Below are 25,425 nucleotides of genomic sequence, written 5' to 3' on the forward strand. Positions count from 1 at the left end.
ATCTCAGAAAATGTGTCATCAATAGACAATCAAAGTAAATGCTTTTTTTATATTTATCCATATTAAAGAACAGCTTTGAAAACATTCTCTTGAACTCCCATGGAAAGTTCCTTTCCACATCCTCCTAAAACCCAACACCTTACTAAACTCTTGAGACAGATCTTAATGCAGTCGTGCCATGAACCACAACATAGCATCATGGCTTAACGGTGACTGCAATGGGGGCATCTCACCCTCATTAATTGACTTTAACAATCTTCTTCTTGTTGATGCCATTGATATTGTGCAAATAGGTGGCTACACAATTACAATCTTGCTTACATAATAGGGAGGAGTGGTGGCTCTGAGGCTTGGGATCTCCACTGGTAATCGGAAGGTTGCCGGTTCAAGTCCCGTAAACGCCAAAAGTGACTCTACTTCGTTGGGCCCTTGAGCAAGGCCCTTAACCTGCAATTGCTCCGTCATGGGGATGACATTAATCTGCATCCAGCCCTGCATGCAGGTAGGCCCATCAACCTGCAGGGAAAAACCTGAGGGCGGTGGCAGAATTGGCACTCCAGCCACCATAAACACCTCACACTTGTTCCGTTCCATCTGAACATGTGTGGTGCTGGGGTGTCACCTGTTACATGGCTTCACTGGGTTCCCAATCTGGGATCCAGAGTTGGTTCGTTATGTGGCGGGTGTGGCAATGCTCCTAACCCTCTTACATAATAGACTTCCAACAGACCCCTGACATGAGTCTACCAGAAGGTACACACTTGTGTTTGTGTATGAACCAATTCTTGGTTCAATTTTTCTAAGGGATAAACCACACCACTTAAAACTTGAGACACCTCATCACAGACACTATTTAACCGGCATAGATTCTGGGAAGTTGACACCTTTTTTGTCTGTCATGGTAAATTGTAGGTTTCGGTAAAATTGTGTTCATAAACATAGTTCACTCTACACATATATTAAATTAATTTTTCATTGACTGGCTTTTGTACAAAGTTTGCATGTTTAATTTGTATCTGTATGGACATTCCCCAGTTAAAATGTTTGCTCCTTCTTCCCAAAGATGTACCTTTTTAGTTGAATTGGTTTCTTTAAATTTTGTCGGTAGTATTGGGTTACGTAAGTGGATGAACATGTTTAAGTGATTAATATTTGTTTTGTGTTTAGTGTTGGTAAACATAATATGGGAATTGTTGTTTTTCTTTTATTTCTTTTAGGTGTTTGTCTAATAAAAATCAGACACACAAAACGGCCATTCCTCTCAATACTTTGAAAAATGTTGAATTTGATGTAAAATTCCGCGGTGAAGAGAATATATCCGAAGGTAATCTATATTCAATATTAAGTTTTGAATAAATGGAAAGTTAATGGCATTTAGGCTTTTAAGTAGTAAGTTCACTTATGTATTTGGTGGAGTTTGACGGCTGTTTAATCCTGCTTGTTATAAACTTGCAGTTGACTGGTTAGTGTGTAGCATGCTTCAGTCTGATTATTGAGATTTGTTTAATGTGGTGTGCCATGTAGTGTGAATTGGGGAAAGTAATGGCCCAGTTGAAACAAAATTAGAAGATTGAATGTAGTAATTTTCTGCCTTGCATGTGCTAAAAACTGTCTCAGAGGTTGTCATTGGAAACAAATGCCCAACACTTTGAGGGTCTAGGCAAATAAAAAGAATCTGGTCTTTTGTGCTACACAGAGTGCTGATTAACACATTAACTTTCGGGTATTTATTTCAACCAAACAAGTACATCTAGAATTGTACCAAGCATTTTGATATTTAAATCACAGATACAGCATCAGCCTTATTAAAAGGATAACTGTCTGTCTGTGTGTTCATCCAGTTGGTATGTCTCAATCATTCTAAAAGATGGCGCCTCAAGTATTTTTAGTAATGAAATGCATTGCATTTGTCATTCTAATAGATGGCGCATTACAAACATTAACATGGCTTCTATGAATTCCGTAGTAAATGGCATATAATGGAGACTTATGCATTGCATGGTGCACTGAAAACGTTAACGCGAAGGTCTTAGACGGCTAGCACAGCTAGTTTTAAAATAAACTGAGTATCATGTTTATCTGGAGCAGTGGCCTTTAAACTTTTTTTTTTTTTTTCTTTTCAAAACCTAATTTTGCCATTTTTATGCTTGTAACACCCTGACTTGTCACCAACTGTCATCCTGGTGAGATCTCCCCCTTGGAAAAATCACTACCCACAGTCTTCATTCCCCCTTGGAGCATCGCCAATACAGATCATAGTGGATCAATGGCATTTGCTTATATTGACATCTTGTATAAATCTTGAATTGCAAGACATTCCACAACTGAATTGTGACCTATACTATACTTGTACCATTGTGAAATGGCAATGTCCGCGACCCAAGTCCAGACAACACGTGACCCATAAGAGCCTGTTGTCCGAATGTAACTTTCTCAGTAAAGCTTTATTTTATCGTTATCTTTGAGAGCTTGCCTTTATGATACCAACAGGGTTTTATTCCTCACTTTCTTAACTACAGGGCTGTTTTCATAGGAGTTAATGCTGATGAGAATGAAGAAAGATGGTTTGAGAGAGGTGAGGTATTGGGTTTTCTACCACCTCCTGGATAATTTTGATATAAACTGCAGACACAACTATTTAAATGTATGAAGCCTATAAAACCCTAACTTAGTCTGTTGGTTCTTAGCAGTGAAGGTTTTTCGGTAATCACTCGATGGTTATTATTACCAAGTTTACTTGGTGTTTAGGCGTAGAATTTAAATGGGATACAAGCAACAAAATGTTTTCATTGCAGGTTGTTAAATAATGATAAAAAAAAATGTACTGCTACCGCCAGAATTCTTTTATATTCTTTTATGTTGATTTGTTTTCTTTTCATTGCCACTTAACACATTGTCAGAACCTGCTGATTGCTGAAAGGGAGTCATCCACTTGAATAGTGATGGCATTTGGTGTCAGCCATACCCTCTTTAGTGGAAGTGCTTAAGGGACGATTGCTCTCTGTTTTTGACATTTACTTCTCAGATTGACTTTAATCCTCTTTTCCCAGATTTTCTTATGCGTTTCCTAATTCCCCACCCGCCCCTCACTTGCGGTCGTTAACTGGTTCTGTGTTATTTAAAACTATTCTTTACTCAATCAAAAAGATTTAATTGTCCATTGTACGTTTGGCACATCCGTTTTAACCTAGCTCAGCATATTCTTGTAAATGGTGCTGCTGTTATAAATGTTTTCAAGTCTTAGTTCTGGCAGCTGTACAATAGGAGTGCAAATTCCTAATTTGTATTTTCTGGATGAATGCAAAATCCTTCTTTGTATCAATTAAGACTACAATACATCTCTTATTGGAAATAACCTATATAAAGGTTAATTCTGCCCACATATGACCTGGGAGTTTTCTGTTTACACTTTCTATTGCTGTTTGTTTTTTTTCTTTGTGTAGCTATAGTATGATTTAAGAGTTTAAGTATAGGAATATCCTCTTTTAGTCTATTTTTTTTTATAAACAACCACACTGTATAAACTGCAGCTGATTCAGTTGGACTAATCATTGTGTGTTGTGTATTGGAATATGTCTAGACCAATTAAATGGCTAATTGTTTGTTCATTTATTTTTAAAGAGAGAGTGTGGGTCAGAGCACTCCCATACTGTAAGCATTAGCACTGCTGTGGGATTTCACACTTGTAATTGCTATCATTAAAAAATGTAAATAGCTTAGTGTTTCTTTAAAATAAAAATAGCCTATTAAAGTGAGCCACGAACGTCAATGGAAAAATTGGGGAATTGCTGGTTTCTCCTAAAGTTTAGTAGATCATAATTTTCTTTCTGGTTATAATGACCTCCCATTCGATATTTTTGAATTGTTAACTATAGAGTGTACTTGGGGATGGTTAGAATAATATGTTTTAACAAGGCACAATTTTTAATATACATTTATCAGTCATTTATCAGTCTTTGAAATGTTAACCAGTTATTTTGCTCTGTGCCTCTATTTGCAGAGTGTGATCTGCCAGTTCGACCAAGTGATGTTCAGCTCTTCTTTGGCAGTATGTCAAAGACTATGCTTGCAGTTTTTGAAAATTTGGAGTTGAAAAACTGTGGTGGTACACTCCATCAATCTTGTTCAAACCGTGACACTGAACAAGACAGGTATAATTATTCCAGTCCTTTCTATAATGAACTGCTTTTAAAGTCCTAAGTTATAGCTAATTTGTCCCCTTCATCTGTTAATACTTTTTTCTGAGCTACAGAATTACTTTAATGTGTTACTTCTGTATTTTGGGATCTGGAACAATTTTGCTAAACAAGTATAGAGGTTATGTATTACATCTCCAAGGAAAACATCTCAACTTTACATATGCAAGCAGGTTTCAAATTAATTCATTTCATAAAATGCATCTTGTAATTGACTGGCACCCTTTCTTGTTTTCCACACAGAAGCCAGTTGCTTTAAGTCTGACTGCTTTCTGAGAATGCTTTGTGTGTTAATGTAAAAAATAATAAAATGGAGGCCAAAAATAACACACCTTTTCTACAGAGCCCCTCTCATAGTGTTAGACGTATGGAAAAATTATATCCTAGGAACACACATGCATGTCACAAATCAGATGCTGTTAAACAGGGATTATCCGTCAGGTTTCAGGATTGAGGATGTAATGGATAAGACAAGAGACAGATAATAGATCAGCTACTTTAAAATGATATACAGCAGATTTGTTTAATAAATAGTTGTATTTATTTACAAAAAAGCTCTTAACACTATATAATATAGTATTAACAAAATAAATCTATATAATATTGTAGTGGCCAGCATAATTAGCAAATACAACTGGAGTTTTCTAATGTTACTCTCGAGTCTTCGTTCTGTAACGAACGGTGCCTTGTCTTATACTCTGTTATCTGGGTTATGGACCACATATCCAAAATAATAAAAGAAAGCTTTCCTTATCGATAATTATCTCTTGCCCCTCGCATTCTGTCTTTTTCTATACGGCAAACACTCCTGGTTATTGTCTTCTGGCTCCCTACTCAAACTTCCCTTCTGCCACACTTTGATTTTTTTTTTTTCCTCCTAACTTCTCCTGTCACTCACCTCCAGAGAGGCTTGTTCGACCCTCACAGAGCAGAAGCCCTTCTCCCAGTCCTATGACTTGCATACCATTCCACCCCTTCTGCTCCCATACAGCACATCACAAGCTGCCTGCACATCACAATATACTGTATGTGTGTGTGTATATATGTATATATGTATATATATACACACACACACACACACACGTATATAAACAGAATTTAGAAAGGAAATTACAATGCAGGATAACATTACCATCAATGGTTTCCATTCTCAACATGTTTTTCAATCAAGCTTTATATTGTTCACTGGTGTTCTTCCTACTCCGTAAATTGAAGCAATACTTGAAACACTTCTGCCATTTCGTAAACATTTAATAATTTTCTGTGACAATTCCAACCCCACAAATTTTTATCAGCCGTAATATTGTATAGTAGCTTCATTATAACAAGATGAAAGCTACGAAACACTATTAAAGCTGATGCTATATAACTGACACTGATTTCAATATGCAGCATGACCTGTGGTGCTGGGGAAGAACACTCATTACATGCTAGAAGAAGGGAGAGTCGTTTCAATGTGTTGAGCTAGCATTGTATGGTATGGCAGTAGTAATAGGCAGGTGCTGGTGTGTGTGTTTTTTTTTTTTTTTGCCCTGACAGTTAATGGAGACTGACCGATTAATCAAGGTTTTACTGTATATGTTAATGTTTTGCAGTGTTACGGCCCTAGTGTGACCCTATTCCCTTTTATTGCATAGACCATAACAGAATGCCCCATTTATTGCATAGACCATAACAGAATGCCCCAAAATCACATACTCTCACCACACTGTCAGGGTTAACGGCTGTTGTAGTTGCACCCAGATGCCTGATTCCAAAATTTACCCTTTAATTGGAGATAATATGGCCAAAATAATAGTTTAATATAACTAATGTTCATATAATTACAGTCTGAATATGTATTTTTTTTTTTTCTTCTAGTGATCATCAGAATTCAAATGAGTTTATTGGCAACAGTTCTCTAGATATGCTTCCGGTGAAAGGACCACAGGGAGAGCCATTGGCATTAAACATTCCTGAAAAAATGTCTAGACCTTCATCAGCCATTAAAGACTCCTGGAGTGTCCAGCCTGAACAATTAGTTTTAAATAACTCATCCATAAGTAAGCACTGTTTGTTTTGTTCATATGTTTGCTGCTTATGTCTTCTGTCCTTGAATATTGATAGTTTTTTCTAAAATATAAGTAATTGTTCTTCTAAACATATAAATCCATTTCAAATTTTTATAACTTAACTACCCTTTTATACTCTTTATTACACCGGCCTTTAATAGAATGCCCCAAATCAAATATTACCACATTGTCAGGATTAAATCCTATTGTAGTTCAATACCTCCCTTAGTTATCTAAAATATAAATAATTTTTGTTTTAAATATAAACACATTTATAAACATACATCCATTTTGATGTTTACAACTTGAATTCTCTTTTATACATTCTCAATTTTAATTATTTATTGTGCTTGATAAAGACATGAAAAGTACAGCTGTTTGTGTGATATTAGTTTAGTCCGATTGTGTTTGCCTGTAATTGAGACTCGGATGAAGAGCAGACCACTTTTTATTAGTAATCTATGCAGACGTTTTTTCTTACAGCTATACTTGATTGATGCGGTGAAACAAAGGTGTTCAAATTTAGACATGGAAGCAGAAGATTTTATGGGAAAGAAAATTTTACTCACATTTATCTAGATATACATTTTTTATTTAATTCTCCATTATTTTTGTGTATAAACTTAAAAGACCTATTGTGAGGGAGGATGGTTAGCAACTCACTGATGATAAAAAAAATTAAGGGGTAAAAAATACTGAAGCACTATCCCAGATTACTGCGTCTTCCTTCACTATATTGGGTAGGTTATCATAAATTCCTTAAGACCTAACAATAGTTGTTTCTATTGCCTGCCCAATAAAAATGCTGGCTTATATCCCTTTATCTTGCTGCTAATTTTAATGTGCAGAAGGTGAAACTGCATGATTTATTTTACCTGCATTTATAGTTGCATTTTAATCCACTCAGACTTTAATGATTTTTATTATTTTTCCTTTACAGTTGGTGGTCGCATAACAATAGTCAACCATTCATTGAGAGATCTGAATTTTGAGCTGTCTTGGCCTGCTCATTGCTTAACAATCAACCCACAACATGGGAATATAGAGCCAGAGTAAGTTAGTAATTTGATGATCCTTTCCTTTTTCCATCTATAATAATTTGTGCATACATTGTGTGTTTTTTGTATTGTGACCTTTTTATGTGTACATTCATTCGTTCATTTTATTTTTCGTTGTGAAACAGTGAAGTACTGAAACTATTACCTTATATGGTAGATTCAAGTACAGCCTGAAGATATTCAGTCAAGACTTTTAAAATGTGTACAGTCAGCCTACCTTATCTGTGGGTTTGGCATCTGTGGTTTTGACCTACCGTGGTTCAGAATTATTTATAAAAAAAACATAATAATAATAATAATTCAGAATATATATCCCATGGGCAGTGCCCATGCTTAGATACTCACAAGGAACAACATGCGCAGGCATCACTGTTTTAGCACTTCTCCGGGGCATCTTGGAACCATAAATCCCCAGATAAGACCGGCTGGTATGTATAAGTATATATGTGTGTATAATATATAATTCTCCAACTTCCCGTGTAGGTAGAAGGCTGAAATTTGGCAGGCTCATTCCTTACATCTTACTTAGAAAAGTTAAGCAGGTTTCATTTTGAAATTCTATGTGTAAGGGTCAGAACTGAATCCTACTTACGTGCATATACAGTATACGCCCTTAGCCTTCAGCTCGGTCGCCGTGTGAGGCGGAGTTGCATCCCCTATCACCATGCCTCCCTCGTAGTTGGCTCCCTGCCTGTATTGCGTCACCCATCCCCACGCCTCCCACGTAATTGACTGCCTGCCCATATAAGGCCGTCCATCAGCAGCAATCCAAGCTGTGAGAAAACAGTAAAAAGGAGGCATGTCTGACATCGTGCTACATTTTCTGATGCAGCTAGAATGAAACAACTTCATGATGCTGCTGCCAAATACTCGCAGAAAAATCCACAAGTTAATAGAGATGCTGTCGCTAAGTACTCGCAGAAAAATCCACAAGTTCATAGACACGCTGTCGCTAAATACTCGCAGGCAAATCCACAACTTCATAAAGACGCTGCCGCTAAATACTCGTGGGCTAATCCTCAAGTTCATAGAGATGCGGTCGCTAAATACTCACGGGCTAATCCACAAGTTCATAGACACGCTGCCGCTAAATATTCGCAGGCAAATCCACAAGTTGATACCGGGAATGCCTGTTAAACATCTTAGATTTACGAGTAGTGATTTGGGTGGTGAGATGTCTATCGAGGTGATCACCATCGATCATAGAACTGTCACTTACTGAGTGGTTTCCATGCCTGGAGATGCCGCCTGCCTTTTCCATTTTCTGTGTTACATATTGCACTGACATATCAGGCTCAATCTTGATATCCGGAGGAACATTGTGTCTTATGTATTGAATGACTGGGACAGGTTCAAGGTGTGGACTGATGACGGTACAGGAGATGATTATACTACACAGGAGCACAAGAAGAGTGAAATGCTTAAGCCCTTCACCTATGCTTCTTCATGTGAGTTTATGTCTGCCGCTGAATTGTTCAGTTGTCGCTTTCAACTGTACCGAAATGGCCAAATATTTTACACCTTTGGAGAATCGCCAATGCCTCTTAAACATCTTAGATTCACATGTGACGATTTGAGTAGTGGACACTTTGATGTTTATGAATGTTTCAACTCTCAAAAGCTGGATGCAAGGTTATGAATGAAGCCGGTTGTATGCTTACAATTCTTGACAAATGCCGAATGTCGCTTCAACCCAAGTCCTGCAAATACTAACGTAATTCAAACAAACCATGAAACTCAAACCGATTATGACAGCAGCAATCCATGCTGTGAGAAAACAGTAAAAAGGAGGCGTGTCAGACATCGTGCTACATTTTCTGATACAGCTGGACGAAAACGACTTTGTGATGCTGCCGCCAAATACTCGCAGAAAAATCCACAAGTTCATTTGCAAGCTTTCGAGGCAACTCGGGTCCATTCAGGCAAGATGTAATCAATATATTATATCTTGCCTAAAGAAGGGGCTTGAGTGGCTTCGAAAGCTTGCATATTGTAATCTTTTCAGTTAGCCAATAAAAGGTGTCATTTTGCTTGACTTTTCTCTACATTCATAATGGCTAACACGGTACAACACCCTAGTACTAATAGTTAATTGTAACTCTGATGGTCACCACAGGGCAGCATGAACACCAGTTGCTGTTGCCTTGAGTTTTATGATGTATGGTACACGTTATGAGTTACATTTTTGATTGTTTTCATGATGCTTTAGATTGAAAAAATGTGTGTTGTTAGAAATCCCGCACATTGTTATAAATGCAAGCACTGTATTTGTGGAAGAACATTTATGGATTATACAAGACCTGCTCTGCACTTGTTGCTTTTGCAGCTTCATTTGTGTCATTCTCTCTCCAAACCACCCTACTTTACTGTGCTTACTTCCCAGTTAATTTAGCTAGCAGTTGAAGTCTTTTTTTTTTTTTCAGTAAAGTTTAATTTTCTGTATGGACCCTTTAGGTTGATGAGTATGTCAGCTCTCATATCGTTTTACCTTTTTTGGCTTGTAAAACTTTTTTTTATTGAAGAATTTCATTGCTACATTAATTGTAGTCCATCAGTCCCCTTCAGACAGTAAACCAAGAGTGGAAGAAATGGACCCAAATTACCTGAATAGTTGCTCTATGCACTCTTTTTTATATTTTCAAATTATAACTTGGTCTGCTTCTGTAAAAGAAACAGTAATATTTGTGTAACAAATAACAGTGAATTATTAGACTGCACTTCCAAGCGCACACTTAATTATTATTAATAATAATTGTACAGCTATAGAAGTGTTCAATTTTCTTTCTTTCAACAGAGGCCAGTTGCAAATTCGTGTGAGTTCTTGTCTCTCTGGTACTTCTAGACCTTTACAGTTACCCTGGAGTGGTAACATACACATCCAGTGTGATGGACAGCAGAAGGTATGCAAACTGAACATTCTTTTTGTGAAGATCCTTACTCTTTCTTTTGTGTGTTAAAAGATTGTAACATTTATTTTTTTTTTCAGTCTGTTAAAGTCCAAATCAGGGAAAGTCCTGCCTCTGAGGGATCCGTTTCACTGTCATCACAAACAACTCAGAACTTGTTTCCAGCAGTATCAGATACTTCAGCAATGCAAATGTCTAAACCACTCCAGAAATCTCCATCCACCAAAGTTAAAGTCAGGAATGAGAGTTTGACATTTCCTGTAACTTCCTCTGGTGCCAGTTCAGGTAGATATTGTCTGCATTACAAGTTATGTAGGTAACTTCTCTTTTTAAATTTTCAGTGGTATAATGCAACAATAGTGATTCTATGTAGAAAAAAAATGTGGATAATGACATATGTTTATAGTTTTACAATAAGTTAAAATGTTTGCTCTTTATAGTGTATAAAATAAGGTGCACATCTGAATCTGATTTTAACTTCTGACATACTGTAAATTTGGAGTTTACTCTTAAACCATAAATAACATTGTGATAATGCACACATTAGTAATGGAGTCAATTTGGTTTTCTATATCCTCTGTAGCATAAAGGAGGGACCGTAAGCACAAGTCAGAATCAGAAACCAACATTAAATTTAAGTGGTGTAGGGAACGGTAATGTTGTGCTATGCAAAATAACAGAACAAGTTCAACTTTCCTAGTAGAGGATATCATAAAGCAGGGGTGCCCACACTTTTTCGGCTTGTGAGCTACTTTTAAAATGACCAGGTTGAAATGATCTACCTACATTATATATATATATATATATATATATATATATATATATATATATATATATATATATATATATATATATATATATATATATATATATATGGCACAATAGCAATTCAATACATTTATGGTCAGTACAGTATTTGAATTTAATAATCTTCAAGTGGGAAAAGGCAGCCTCGTATAAATAAGTACGGCTGAATAGTGCAGTCAAGGAGGTAGCACATTTCCTTATGTTTGGGTACTTTTCCTCTGTAGTAAGTTCCAAAACTGTCCATGAGCCCCAGACTTCAGCTGAATGTCATCCTGTAGTGTCAAAATATCATCCTCCATTGTAGAGGAGTTTTAGGTGAAACAGTGTTGCAGTTTTTGATGCGGGTGAATCGCCTTCAACATCTTCCCTAAATGGATAGCACATAAATGCAGCAATTGGTTCAAGTAAAGCTGAGTCTTGAAACCGACTGTCAGTCTGACAGACAATTTTCAATCCGCTCTGTGTAGCGTATGCTGTGAAGTTGTACACACATCTTCCATTCCGTCTCCAACTCTGACGTGAGGTTTTGGATGACCCCAAATCATGGCGCTGCAGCTTTGAGGACAGATGTTGCATTTTTCGTTTGAAAGCATTAACTGAGCTAATCATATTGACCATGGTTTTGTCTTTTCCTTGTAGCTTTAAATTAAGCTCATTTAACATGTTGGTCAGATCGGAAAAAAATGCCAAGTCTGGCGGTCATTGATCATTATTAAGTTGCTTATATTCTGCATATTTAATGACAAGGAGAAACTCCTTTATCTCCGGCCAGGGGTCTCAAAATCTCTGCAGGAATTTTCCCCTAGCCATCTGTCCCAACGAAGGTCTCTTATATCATCTCTCCATCTTGGAAGGACTTCTTATGCTTAACGATCGAGTGACTCACCTGGAACGATGCTTCGGTGTGTCTGCCTTTTACTTTTGATTTCAGCCGAGTGAAAAATGACGGCTGTCCAATTAACTGTGATTTTACTTCCCTCACCTTTTTCTTTCTCAGATCGCTTTTCGGAAGGAAGTCAGTTTTGTAGTTTTTATGAACAGTTCGAAAGTGCCTTTCCACATTTTCCTTCTTTGGAATAGCAATGATAGATTGACAGATCAGACAAACGCACTTCGAATGTGACATTGTGAGAAAAAATTCCTCTTCCAATTCCACATGTCCACACACCACCACCAATTTTTTTTTTTTTTTCATACCCCTTCTTTAGTCGATATAAATTGGAAGGCTAACTAGATCACTTAGATAGCCAGAGTTTTGTAGTAACTCGCACAGTTGATTGTGTGTGCGGGATGACCCGTGTTTTAGAAGAAAAAAGATCTCAGACTGGCCGGCTTGTATGTCAATCAAGTGGCAAATGCCATAGGGAGGATATATGATAGACTAACGTGTAAAAAAAATTTTTTTGGAATGGAACACGATCTGCACTACCTTTGCAATCTACCGGTCGATCGCAATCGACGCATTGGGCACCCCTGTTATAAAGCTTTATCTATAAACTGTAATTGGTGAGATGTATCTATACTAATAAAAGGCAAAGCCCTCACTGACTGACTCACTCATTCACTCACTCACTCATCACTAACTCTCCAACTTCCTGTGTAGGTAGAAGGCTGAAATTTGGCAGGCTTATTCCTTACAGCTTACTTACAAAAGTTAAGCAGGTTTCATTTCGAAATTCTACACGTAACGGTCATAACCGTCGATAACGGTCAACAACGTCCGCCATGTTGAACTTTTTTATTTATGGCCCCCTCTTCACGAAATTTGGTAGGCGGTGTCCCTGCGCTAACCGAAACCGGTGTTCGTACTTATTTCGATGGTATGATGCCACTGTCAGCCGCCATATTGAACTTTCCAGCGTCACTAATTCTCCAACTTCCCGTGTAGGTAGAAGGCTGAAATTTGGCAGGCTCATTCCTTACAGCTTACTTACAAAAGTTAAGCAGGTTTCATTTCGAAATTCTAAGCGTAACGGTCAACAACGTCCGCCATGTTGAACTTTCTTATATATGGCCCCATCTTCACGAAATTTGGTAGGCGGCTTCCCTGAGCTAACCGAAACCAATGTACGTACTTATTTCGGTGGTATGATGCCACTGTCGGCCTCCATACTTTTCAACGGTCTTTGTTACTTATGGGCCCATCTTCAAGAAATTTGGGGACACGGGTTCCCACAGCTAACTGAATCCTACTTACGTACATATATATGTCAATAGCCTGCAGCTCAGTCACTGTGTGAGGCGGCGTTGGGTCCCCCATCCCAACGCGCCTCCCACGTTGTTGGCTACCTGCCTATATAAGGCCGTCCGTCGCTCCGGTTTCTACATTCCCTTCCTTGCTTCACCACGGGATTCACGTCTCCCTACTGATAACTACAGCCTTTTTATTTAATCCTCGGCTGCTCTGCTGTTTTATTGTTCGTTTATTACGATTATAGTTATTGTGTAGGTATTTTAGACTTACTTTAAAATTCCTCAGGTACCCATTTCCTTTATCATTCCAACCGTACCCCCATTACCATGTCTATCGAGATGATCACCATCGATCAAAGAACTGTCACTTACCAAGTGGTTTCCATGCCTGGAGATGGCACCTACCTTTTCCATTCTCTTTGTGACATATTGTACGGCCATATCGGGCTCACTCTTGATATCCGGAGGAACATTGTGTCTTCTGTATTGAATGACTGGGACAGGTTCAAAGTGTGGACTGATGATGGTACAGGAGATGATTATACTACACAGGAGCACTAGAAGAGTGAAATGCTTAAGCCCTTCACCTATGCATCTGCATGTGAGTTGATGGCTGCTGCTGAATTGTTCGGTTGTCTCTTTCAAGTGTACCGAAATGGCCAAATATTTTACACCTTTCGACAACCGCCAATGCCTCTTAAACATCTTAGATTGACAGGTGACAATTTCAGTAGTGGACACTTTGATGTTTATGAATGTTTAAACTCTCAAAAGCTGGATGTGAAGTTATCGATGAAACCGGTTGTATAATTATAACGCTTGACAGATGCCGAATGTCTCTTCAACACAAGTCCTGCAAATACTGTCGTAATTGAAACAAACCATGAAACTCAAACAGATTATGACAGCAGCAATCCAAGCTGTGAGATTTCAGACAAGATTACTGTTCACATGGCCAACTGTACGTTACATGCTCAAGAGTAAGCTCAGCGCACAGCTTGGTCATGTTACAACTGAAGGGACGAACTCGCAATGTGGCATACAAAGAGATCCTTAACAAATAATTATTGCCATATTTTCTCTCAGTTTAAAAAGGTTTAATTTTGTTCTTATTAAAAATTTTGATTCAGTACTTCGCCGCTGCGAAGCACGGGTATTTTGCTAGTCATAATTAAAAAAACTTACTAGCAGTGTACTGCTTTAACTGTTTTCAATTTTTTATTCATTATTTTTAAATAGCTTCAGTCCTAGAGATTGAAAACCCAGATGAAAAAGAAATTACATGGTACATATCATCACTTGCTCCAGCATATGTCAAGGTGAATATATTTTTATCAAGTGCTTACTAGCTTTTAAAATAACTCCCATCTGTTATATTTTTATAAAACTAATATTTAGATTATTAAAGTGTGTGTGCAGAAAAACTGTCATATATATATGTGTGTGTGTTGTAAAAAGAGCAATACTATGTGGTGTTTGGGGTTTCAGTACATAGCTCCATTTAGTTGAGTGGACAGAGTGCAAGAAAACATTTGAGACAAGAATTAAGGCCTTATGGTGTCACAAAGTAACACATTTAAGTTGCTTCTGAGGTTTGAGATTTGAAATGGACAAGAGTGTCCACCATGGCACCACAAAATGATGTAATGTGTTCTTCCTTTTTACCTGTCCTCCCTACCGGTAAAAATGAGGAAGTGGTTACCGTATGTGTGTTTCCCTGCTCCAAAGGTGTTGTGCCTGCCTATTTTGTTGTGTACATCTAAAACAAAATGTTTTTGTGTGTGTCAATCAATCAATCAATCAATCAACCAACATTTATTTATATAGCACATATTCATACAAAAAAATGTAGCTCAAAGTGCTTTACAAAATGAATAGAAAAATAGAAGACACAATAAAAAATAAACATAAGTCAACATTAATTAACATAGAATAAGTAAGGTCCGATGGCCAGGGTAGACAGAAAAAACAAAAAAAAAAACTCCAAAAGCTGGAGCTGTGTGTGTATGTATTTATGAATATACACACACTGGTCAGCCACAACATTAAAACCACTAATAGGTTAAGTGAATAACATTAATTTTGTTACATTGGCACCTTTCAAAGGGGTGGCATATATTCGGCAGCAAGTGAACAGTATGTTCTTGATGTGTTGGATGTAGCAGAACTAGACAAGCATAAGGATCTTTGTGACTTTGACAAGGGCCAAATTGTGATGGCTAGAAAACTGGGTCAGAGCATCTCCAGAATGGCAAGTCTTGTGGGGTGTTCCAGCATGTAGTGGATAATACCTAACCAAAGTGGTCTAAGGAAGGGCAACCTGTGAATTGGTGACGGGGTCATTGTGCTTAGGAAGTGAAGTCTGGTCTGATCTCACAGAAGAGCTACTGTAGCACTAATTGTTGAAAACCTGATTTCTGGCCATGATAGAATACACAATGCATCTCAGCTTGATGCATAGCTGCTGACCCCTGTCCACTGCTGAAAGCACCTACGATTGGCTTGCGAGCATCAGAACAGGACTGTGGACAATGGAGAGAGTTAGCCTGGTCTGATGAGTCATGTTTTCTTTTAGATCATGTGGACTACTGTGCTCTTGTCCATCGTTTTCCTGGGGAAAAGATGGCAGCAGAGTGCACATTAGGAGGAAGGCAAGCTGGAGGGGGAGGAAGTATGATACTCTGGGCAATATTCTGATGGGAACCCTTCAGTCCTGGAATTCACGTGAAAGTTACTTTGACACATACCACCTACCCAAAGATTGTTACAGACCATGCACACCCCTTCATGACAATGGGATTCCCCGATTAGCAGTGGCCACCTTCATCACGACAATGTGCCTTGCCACCCTGCAAAAATTGTTCAGGAATGATTTGAGAAATATGACAGAGTTCAAGCTGTTGACTTGGGCTCCAAAATTTCCAGATGAAATAAGTCCGTAATTTTCCAGGCTTCCACCTAGGCCTCTCTATAATCATGATGTTCACCACTATAACATATACCTTATTCTTATTATTACCTATTCAAAAAGTGATCTCCTACTCATGTGGAGGAAACCCATAATGTCATTAATTTGGTCTAAACAAGCTTCCAAAGAACATGGAAACAAGAGGGAAAGGATAGTTGAAGTATTTAAAAAAAAAAAAAAAAAAAAAATATGAAAATACAGCAAATACACTTTTGAAAACATATGAGATACGTGATATTCATAAATATAAAATAACTTTAATGACCGCTTTTTCTGTAATATTTTGATCATTTAATATTTTTGTTATATTGCAAAATTTTATAATCATTGTTACAATTCATATTTTAATGGTAAAAACTATTTCTAAGTAGAAAAACCTAAGCCGGTTGTAAAATCATAAATTAAAGGGTTTTTCACCATCCCTTCTATGTTTATATAAATATAGAAATGTCTCTGTAAAAAATAATTTGTTTATTTTTTTCTATCATTTTTAACGGTGAATTTCTGTTTTTTCATTTTATAAATTAACGTTCCTAAATTCTCAAATTGCCCCCCAGTGGGGCGTGCACCCCACGTTGGGAATCACAGTGCTAATGTCTTGATGCCAAATACTACAGGACTCCTTCAGAGGTCTTGTGGACTCTGTGCCTCAGTAGGTTAGAGCTACTTTGGCCACACAAGGGGGACATACACAAGATAAGAAAGGTCATTTTAATTTTGTGGATGATCGATGTATGTGTGTGTAAGAAAATTCTGCCGTGCTGCTTTTGTATGTGTAATAACTGTTTTAATAATTTTGCCCAAGAGATTTAGAAAGTTTTGTCGTCGTCTTTCAGCTGCTTCCATTAGGGGTTGCCACAGCAGATCATCTTCATGCATAAGTGATTAGAAAGTGTAAATGGCAGAAGAAAATTAAATTAATTTTGTTTTCTTTTCTGTTTGCACTGCCACAATGAAATCTAAAAATGAAACAATTACAAATCTGAGTTTTCCTATCTGTCTAGTTTGGTCTTTAGTGTAGACTTTTTCCTATTATTTTTCTGGCATTTGTTCTTTAGACATCATTAATTAAAAAAACAATACACTAGATATGTTTGGATTGTATTCTTTAGCAGAAGTAAGAACCTTTTGATCCTTAAATGTTTTCTCAAAAGTAATATTTCTAAATGTCACTTTTTCTATAGGGTGTTGACAATAAAGGGGAAGTGTATAGAGCTAACTATTCAGCCTTTAACTGGTCTCATTTATCTGGGACACTAGAGCCTCTTGGTAAAACTGAGGTAAGAATGATTTTATTAGTTTGCTTAAAACCACATTATTATATTTACTTAGACATACATATGTGCATTTAAATATCAAGAAACCCAAATAAATGGCCTGTACAGCCGTGAAACCTGATGCTGGAATAAATTTTGTGAATATGTGATCCAAGCTGAAATAATTTATTGTTGTTATGGTGACACTTTTTTTTTTTTTTGCTGAAATCCCTTTGTTTTACTGTTTTTGTCCCCTATCACCACCCTTTTTCACCCTGTAAATGAATATCTTTATTCCCTGTTTAGATACTTAAAAATGCCTGTAATATTGCAACCTTTGGAATTTTAAGTATCATGCATACATTTACAGTAGTTGGTAAAGGTTATCAAAAAAGCCCTTTATGTTTTGCCCTGTTCACAACAGCAAAAAACTCTGTATCGGCATAAGCCGCCCTAATTCAGGGTGTTCATAAGAAATGTAACGATTTAATTCATATGTTAGAAATACATCATAAACAAGAAATAGGTAGGTCACATATTTTGAAATATTAAAATCAGTGCTTCAATTTAAATGTGTAAAGTGTAAATATTCTTCATTGGAATAGAAATGTCATTTTCTCCTCTGATAAGGTCCATAGAAGGTCTAGATCTCTAGTAAAGGGTCAAAACAAAATGACCTGATATTCATAATCCTGACCTTGAAATAGCCTAAAATGATACCCTATAGGCTTATTTATTACATTTTTCATTTTTTACCTTCTTGGAATAGCTCTTAGGTGGCTTGGACCACCGGTAAAGAATCTAATGCCAAACATATATTCATGATAGCAACCAGGAAATAGCATAAAGTGACGCCCCACATGCTTATACAGTATTACTGATCCCCATTTTTCTGAAGTTTTGTGCAAAGGAGTAGCTTTGATGCCTTGTATAAAATTTAGGGGGTGAACTTTTAAGTCCTTCTGATCATTTTTGTAGACAATATCACATTGGTTATACTCTTTATATTAAGTGTGTAATTTCTTACACTTACCCTGGTCCAAAAATGGCCTAAAAATGTGTATTTTATGGTTCTAGAGGGTCCAAAATAGAGGGGAATTGCAAAAAGCTCAAAGTTTTGCATAACTAGACGTCAAGATGAGTGTCTAATGGTAAATCCTATGTCAGGGTTTTCTTGTACCAATGAGTCAGGAGGTGCCAGACCAAAAAAAACCAACTGAAGTTATTTCAAAGGATTCATAAGTAATTGCTGGGCCACATGCTTTACTCCTTATAGGCTATTCATTGCAGTAACCATAATAGTCAGTGTTTTTCATATGCCTGATGTTTATACCAGCCAGTGCAGGAGGTGCCCACAGATTCTTGGGTTCCAAACATGAGTTCTTTCTATACACCATGCTCTTGGAACATGTTTTGTTAAGATCAAGTTTGGATTTACTGTCATGTACATATGATGGAATTGTTAATGGAATGTCTCCTTCAAGGCAGTGACAGTAGTCAGGGTGGTCCAGATCTAATTAGGCAATTTTCATTACACTATAAGTTTATTACATAGAGAATTCACAACTGAGTGGAGGAGAAGTGGGACATTACATGGAAAATCGGTGAATTAATTCAATGCAAGTCCATTTTCATTTATTACAAGATATTTTAAACAATTCTTTTGTCTTGCATTGTTTTCCTGCATTGCTTTAAAAGTTGCATAATTGGATCTGGACCACCCTATATAATACAAGCAGCAGACAATGAGGTGATACATTAAAGGGAATATCCAATGTAGCATATATGCAAGAAAAGCTCATGCACTTGTCAGTGTGAATAGCTTTTGAGTAGCTTTATTATCCAAGGATACAAATTGCACTGAAATCAAGTGGTGTGTGTTCTAAAGCATTTAAACTAGATAATAACAAAGCTTTCACTCTGACAGAACATGCATTCAGATAAAAGAATTATCAGGTATAGGGTGTAAGCGAGTGTAAACATATTTGCTATTACTAATTGGTTGTGTACATGGTTGTCTACTCTGCAGTACTGAAATTTAATGATAGTAGTACTGAAACCAATGTTAAAATGCAGCCTTCACCATTCCTTGTAGTTATGAGTTTAGTGAAGCATAGTATACCTGTAAAGCAGTGTGAAAAACACCAGTCAATTAACCATCCATACATTCATCACATAGTATGTATAGAATGGAGTACCCTGTAACCCTTTACTGGATACAATGTTCAGTTACAGGATGCCTTCTGGACATCCTGAAGGTACCAGCAAAGGAGAGAATGAAAACAGAATTAAATGCCATTATGAACAATGCTGCTCATCCTCACTCTGAGGAATTAACAACAAATTATTCTGCACAAGTGTGTCAAGAAATGTGACTAAAGCTTCTTCATTCCTATGACTGCAAAATGCCTTACTGTGACTGTAACTGCTAAGACCGAATTATTTTTTCTTCCTGTTTAGTTCTTTTTTATGTTTTCTGGTATATACTTAAGAGGGGTGTGGGTTTTTTTATTTTATTATTATTATGTCATGAATTAACATAGAGTGCACCTAATGCCATGCCGAATGTTGCTCCGTTTAGATCTGTTATGTAGAAGGAAACTGTGTATCGTGTCTATGATTGCCAGCTACGGTTTCAGCCAAAAGTACTCTATAGGTGGCACTTTTTTTTTTTTGTTTCTGACATCGATTTGATTTTGGCTAAGAATGGGAAAACATTCTGGTTGATCTCATCCTCAGATTGTTGTGAGCTAATGAAATAAACTGGACATATCAGTTGAAAAGCTTGAATGTTAAGATACTCTAGGGAACTTTTGTCCAGAGATTTTTGTTTTTATGTCTTTTTTTTCTTTTTTCTTTTTTTTGTATGCTTTTATCAAACCTAGTAGATTCACTTTTTTTTCCCCCCTTGAAGACATTTAATTGGACAACAAAAACATGCCCAAAGTTTTGACTTCTGTTATTTATCACCACAGCAGTTAAGGTCAGCTTTATTCTTTACTCACCGTTGAGGCTAATTTTTCAGTTTTCACAGTTGGTGACCTTGTAGGAATGTGTGGATTCAATTGACAACAAAAGTAAAATTAATAATGAAAAATGTTATAATATTTTGTAAACACAACACACTCTGTCTATAATGTTTGTTTATTGTAGGTTGTAGTAAAATTCGTCCCTCAGGCAAAAGGAAATTATGTTCAGTTTTGGCATCTGGTATGCTGTCCAGTTAATGAGTCACACAAGAATCATAAGATTCAAATCCAGCTTTCAGGACAGGTAAGTAATGGATTAAAATAGTTTATATGCTTTTATTTTTTTTGTTTCTCTCATTTAAACACATGGGTATGTGAAGGTTTGCTATTTGCAAACCTCATCCTGATATTCATGGTCTGATTTAAAAAATAAATAAATCATTAAAGCAATCATCCTGTTAACGTTTTTGTGTTTTTCACAAGGAATGTTGAGGCGCTGATGCAAAAACATTGACTGCTTTTAAAGTATCTGAATGAGATGCTAGGATTTCATTATGAATTTGACTGATCACCACTCATTTATTGGACTCCTCATTTTTGTGATATCTATCTTAACTTAAAGAATAATAAGTGCACTTCACCCAAGAAAAGTCTAGATTCAATTTTACATTTTCCCTTTCAGTATATATCTCGATTTTTGTCAGTTTACCATGTAGAAAATATTCTCCTCTTTTGGTGTTCCAAATGGAGCTTTACTACTCTTTTCTGGCTTTAGTCCTAAATGTTCTCTCTGTAACTCGTTTCACCTTTTAAGTTGAAAGAATTCTGCTTTATCAATGCCATTGAGAATTTTGAAAACCTGGATTAGGTCCCCATGCAGTCTCCTCTTCTCAAGACTAAACGGGTTTAATTCTTCAAGTCTGTCAGAGTTTGACATCTTAAGTCCTGGGCTGCACTCAGGTGCTCTCCTTTGCACAGCTTCAAGAGTCTCTTGCAGCCTGGTGACCAGAACTACATACAGTACTTGACAGGGCTGTGGAGTCGGAGTCGAGGAGTCGGAGACAATTTTGGGTACCTGGCGTCGCAGTCGGCAAAAAGTTAACCGACTCCGACTCCTACTAAATTTAAATGGGAATTAAAAAAAGTAAGTTGAAATGTCCCAATTCACAAACAGTCATAATGAACTACTTCTCTGCTGTAAGAATAAAGCCCAATGCATGCAGTGCATAATGTTGCCACAAAACGAACATGTCAAGTAACCATGAAGCATGCTTTTCATTGACTGTATGCGTCACTATATGGGATGTAATGCACAGGTAAGGTGCGGCACCGCTTTCCATTGTGTTGTGTTCCACTGTTAAAGGGAACTGTGAACCTAGCCTAAAGCCCCCCATACATTTACAGATGCACTGCTGATTTTTTGGCCATTCAACGAGTCATCACGCGTCAAACGCCTGAAAAATCATCTGGTGTGTTCTCAGCTCCTTTGGCTCTCCTTCGCTATGCGCTAGTGAAGGGGGCCCGAAGGTGCCGAGAACACAGATCTCCCTACCTGTCTCCAGCAGAGGCTCGTTCTGCTGATCAGCTGGCCGGTGAGTGACACAATGCACTAAACTTCCGGCTGGCTGACAGAGGAGACAGCCACTGCAGCAGACAGAGGCATCACATTACTTTGGATGGGGGCGGTGGTTGAGATTTTCGGCAAGCTGGATCTTTCCGTCCATGTGGACACCCGCAATCTGCGGCCGCCAATCAATTGTGTTTGTCTTTAATCTGGTATCATAGTAGAGTGTCGCCTTCCTTTCCTTCAATGGATGTAGAAAATACATTAGCATAGTATATACATACAGAGGAGTCGGAAGATTTAGAAACGTCGGAGTCGGAGCATTTATCTACCGACTCCACAGCCCTGGTACTTGAGATGTGGTCTCACTAGTGCATTACATAGTCTGTGCATAACGCCGCTTGATTTATTTTCAGCAGCTTTAACGATTTAACTTAGCAGTTTATTTGCCTTTTCGATTGCTTCTTCACATTGTTTAGATGATAAAATGTGTCAATATAAATCCCTAAATCCTTTTGCGAGGTTGCTTCATGTAGGTCAGTGTCTCCCTTCTTGTATTTATAATTGTTCCACATGTTGAATTTACCATTTTTCTGCATTTAACTACATTTTCCAATCGTTCCCCCAGTTATGAAGTCTTTTGTATTGTTTTTGCTGTCTCCTCAGTGTTTGTTATTTCTCCAGTTTAGTGTCAATCTGTGGATTTCACTAGTTTACTGACAATACCAGAATCATAAATATAAATCCAAAAAAGTAACAGTCCAAGGACAGACCCCTGTGGGGCACCACAGATGACCTCACTCAATGTGGAACGTTCTCCTCTTATCTGTACTCTTTGTCTCCTTTTATTATGTAGCAAATGTGAATGAAATATTTCCAAGTGAACATTATTAACAAATATTCACCAGCCCTAAAGACAGCTTTGAGATTTGAGATAACCTACTTAGAGATGATGTTCAGGCTATTTAATGGAGAGTAAATACGCAACATCATACGGTGAAATTACATTTATTTGATATGCCACCTGTCTAAATGAAACTGAAACGCATCACTTTCTGCCCTCAGCAGAGCTTGCCTTAACGGAAATTTGTCCTGTAACCTGCAAAATAGAGATTTTAATGTTCTCTCTCTAGTTATCAGAGCTCTGTAAGCACCAATGTGTGCTATCTGTCTGTGAGGGGTAACACACACACACACACACAATCATCACAAATGTGTCAAAGCACCAGGGCAGCTCTTATTGAATCTTTATGAAGATTTTTCCCTTCCGCCTAATGAATGAGGTCTATAACACATCTGCAGGGTGTGCGTATGTTCTTCTGTAGTTTGCTGTGTGATTGGTGATTGAAAACAGTTTAAATAATCATCTTCTGATTTAGCATAAAGCTAATGTACTATGAGTGTTAAAACATCGTCAAAGATGCTCCTCGGGACTCGACCCCAGTTCTCTTAGTTTAAATCATCATTTCCTGAAGCCCTTTCATCACCTCAGTGTCATAATTCTAGTGGGAGAGCCTGATAATGAAATACCTTTTTTTTTTTAAAAAAAAAATGTTATTAAATACTTCCCCACAACAATAAATTTACACCTAAAGAATATCTACTAATTATTCTGGTGGTGTTCTGTGAGAATTCTGTAAGTGAGCTTATACATACAATAGTTTTTGATTTATACTTTAACACTAGCATTTATGATTTTTAACAGTGAATATTAACCTAACACTGTTTATGCAGGGCCTAAGAAAATTTCACATCTTATTGTTTCAGATCACTGTATCACAGTGGATTTAATTTGACTCTTTGACACTGATCCACCAAAAAAAAAGACTTTTAATGTGAAAGTGAAAACTGATCTCTAAGTGGTCGAAATTAATTCAAAATATAAAGCACAAAAGTGTTCACCCTTTTTTTAATATGAAGCACCTAAATCATTACTGTCACATAGAATTGGGTTTAGAAGTCTCATAGTTTGTCTAATGGAGATCATGTGTCTGTAGTCAAGGGGTTTTAGTTGACTGCAGTCTAAATGGTCTGACTTGTGGTATGTCGGTATGGTGGCTTAGCCTACACAGTGAAGACACACGCCAAGCAACTCTTTGAAAGGGGATTTGAAAAGCAATCGTCAGGGGATGGAGACAAAGTATCCAAGTCACTGAGAATCCTGTTTAATCTGCTATTAAGACAAGTCACAACTTAATTGGAGAGTGTCAGAGTTTAAAATAAATAAATAAATAATTCAGCTAGTGTGTGCCAGAAAGCATATTGTCAACTCTGTAGTCAGCAGAAAGAAGGTTGTATGGTCTGATGGGAGCCAAATTGAGCTTTTTGGACTTCCGATTAAACGCCATATTACACTGCATGTCATCAAAAACACACCATCCCCACTGTGAAGCATGGTGGTGACAGCATAAAGCTGTAGGGATGCTTCTCTGTAGCAGACATAGGAAGGTTTGTGGAAGTAGAAATCTTACAGGAAAACCAGTCAATGACCAGTCTGCAGGGAGTCAGTGCCTTGGGAGAAGATTTACTTTCCTCCTAAACAACAACACCAAGCATAAATCCAAAGCCACACAGTAATGGCTTCGAAACCGCAATGTGAATGTCCTAGAGTGGCAGAGTCAGAGTCCAGATCCCAATTCCACAGTTTGTTGCTGGACTTAACAAAGGCTGTTCACTCAGGATCACCATGACACCTGACAGGGCTTGAGCAGTTTGCCAAAGAGGAATAGGAGAAAATGGCTGTGTCCAGATATGCAAAGCTGATAGAGATGCCTGTGCACAGACTCAAGGTTGTCATGGCTTCCAGATGTGCATCTTCTAAATACAGACTTAAAGGTGGGATGAATATTTATGAGAGGAATTATTTTATATTTTATTTGTAATTATTTTAGACCACTTTTCAGAGATTTTCTTTCACTTTGACTTTAAGGAATGTTTTTCTGTTTTCTTCAGTGTCAAAAAGCTAAATTAAATCCATTATGATTCAATGTTGAATAACAATAAAATGAGAAATGTTTTAAAGGGGTGAATACTTTTTTTCGGCACTGTATTGTACTGATGGTTGATAAAGGAGAAATGTAACACTATAATCAAACGCTGTTTTGCATGTCTCCATTGTGACTAGATTCGAAGAGATGAAATACCAGCACATAACCAATTTTAATACCAGAACAATATCAGAACTGTACCTCCAAAATATTAAACTCGGATGCTAGTTTTATTTACCTATATCAAAAATACTCTTTCATGCAATAATCATGCCCTCTCGATTAAACTTTAATACCACAAATTTCAGAAAGGTAGAGCTTAGATGTACTCGCTAAGCAGATAGAACACATACACACCAAACCCAGCTTTGTAAAAAGAAATTTAAAAATCAGTCAGAATATCAGGTGTATATGGGCACCATGCACTATTGTGGTGGAAAGAGAACTACTGGCAGAACAGTAAGTCAGTA

General features: G+C 37.3%; 1 protein-coding gene across 2 annotated transcripts in view; it reads left to right on the top strand.

The window, feature by feature from the left end:
• The window catches only part of cep192 (centrosomal protein 192), an 85,972-nt gene that overhangs the window by 52,682 nt on the left and 7,865 nt on the right, over positions 1–25,425 (top strand). For both annotated transcript variants that reach the window (XM_039738500.1, XM_039738501.1), the window contains exons 28-36: positions 1,218–1,324; positions 4,001–4,151; positions 6,057–6,238; positions 7,188–7,299; positions 10,100–10,205; positions 10,292–10,496; positions 14,451–14,530; positions 17,364–17,459; positions 20,589–20,708. In XM_039738500.1, coding sequence (XP_039594434.1) covers positions 1,218–1,324; positions 4,001–4,151; positions 6,057–6,238; positions 7,188–7,299; positions 10,100–10,205; positions 10,292–10,496; positions 14,451–14,530; positions 17,364–17,459; positions 20,589–20,708 — 1,159 coding nt within the window. The remainder of the gene's footprint in view (positions 1–1,217; positions 1,325–4,000; positions 4,152–6,056; positions 6,239–7,187; positions 7,300–10,099; positions 10,206–10,291; positions 10,497–14,450; positions 14,531–17,363; positions 17,460–20,588; positions 20,709–25,425) is intronic.

This window comes from Polypterus senegalus, chromosome 16 (assembly GCF_016835505.1).
Source record: "Polypterus senegalus isolate Bchr_013 chromosome 16, ASM1683550v1, whole genome shotgun sequence".
NCBI lineage: Eukaryota > Metazoa > Chordata > Cladistia > Polypteriformes > Polypteridae > Polypterus > Polypterus senegalus.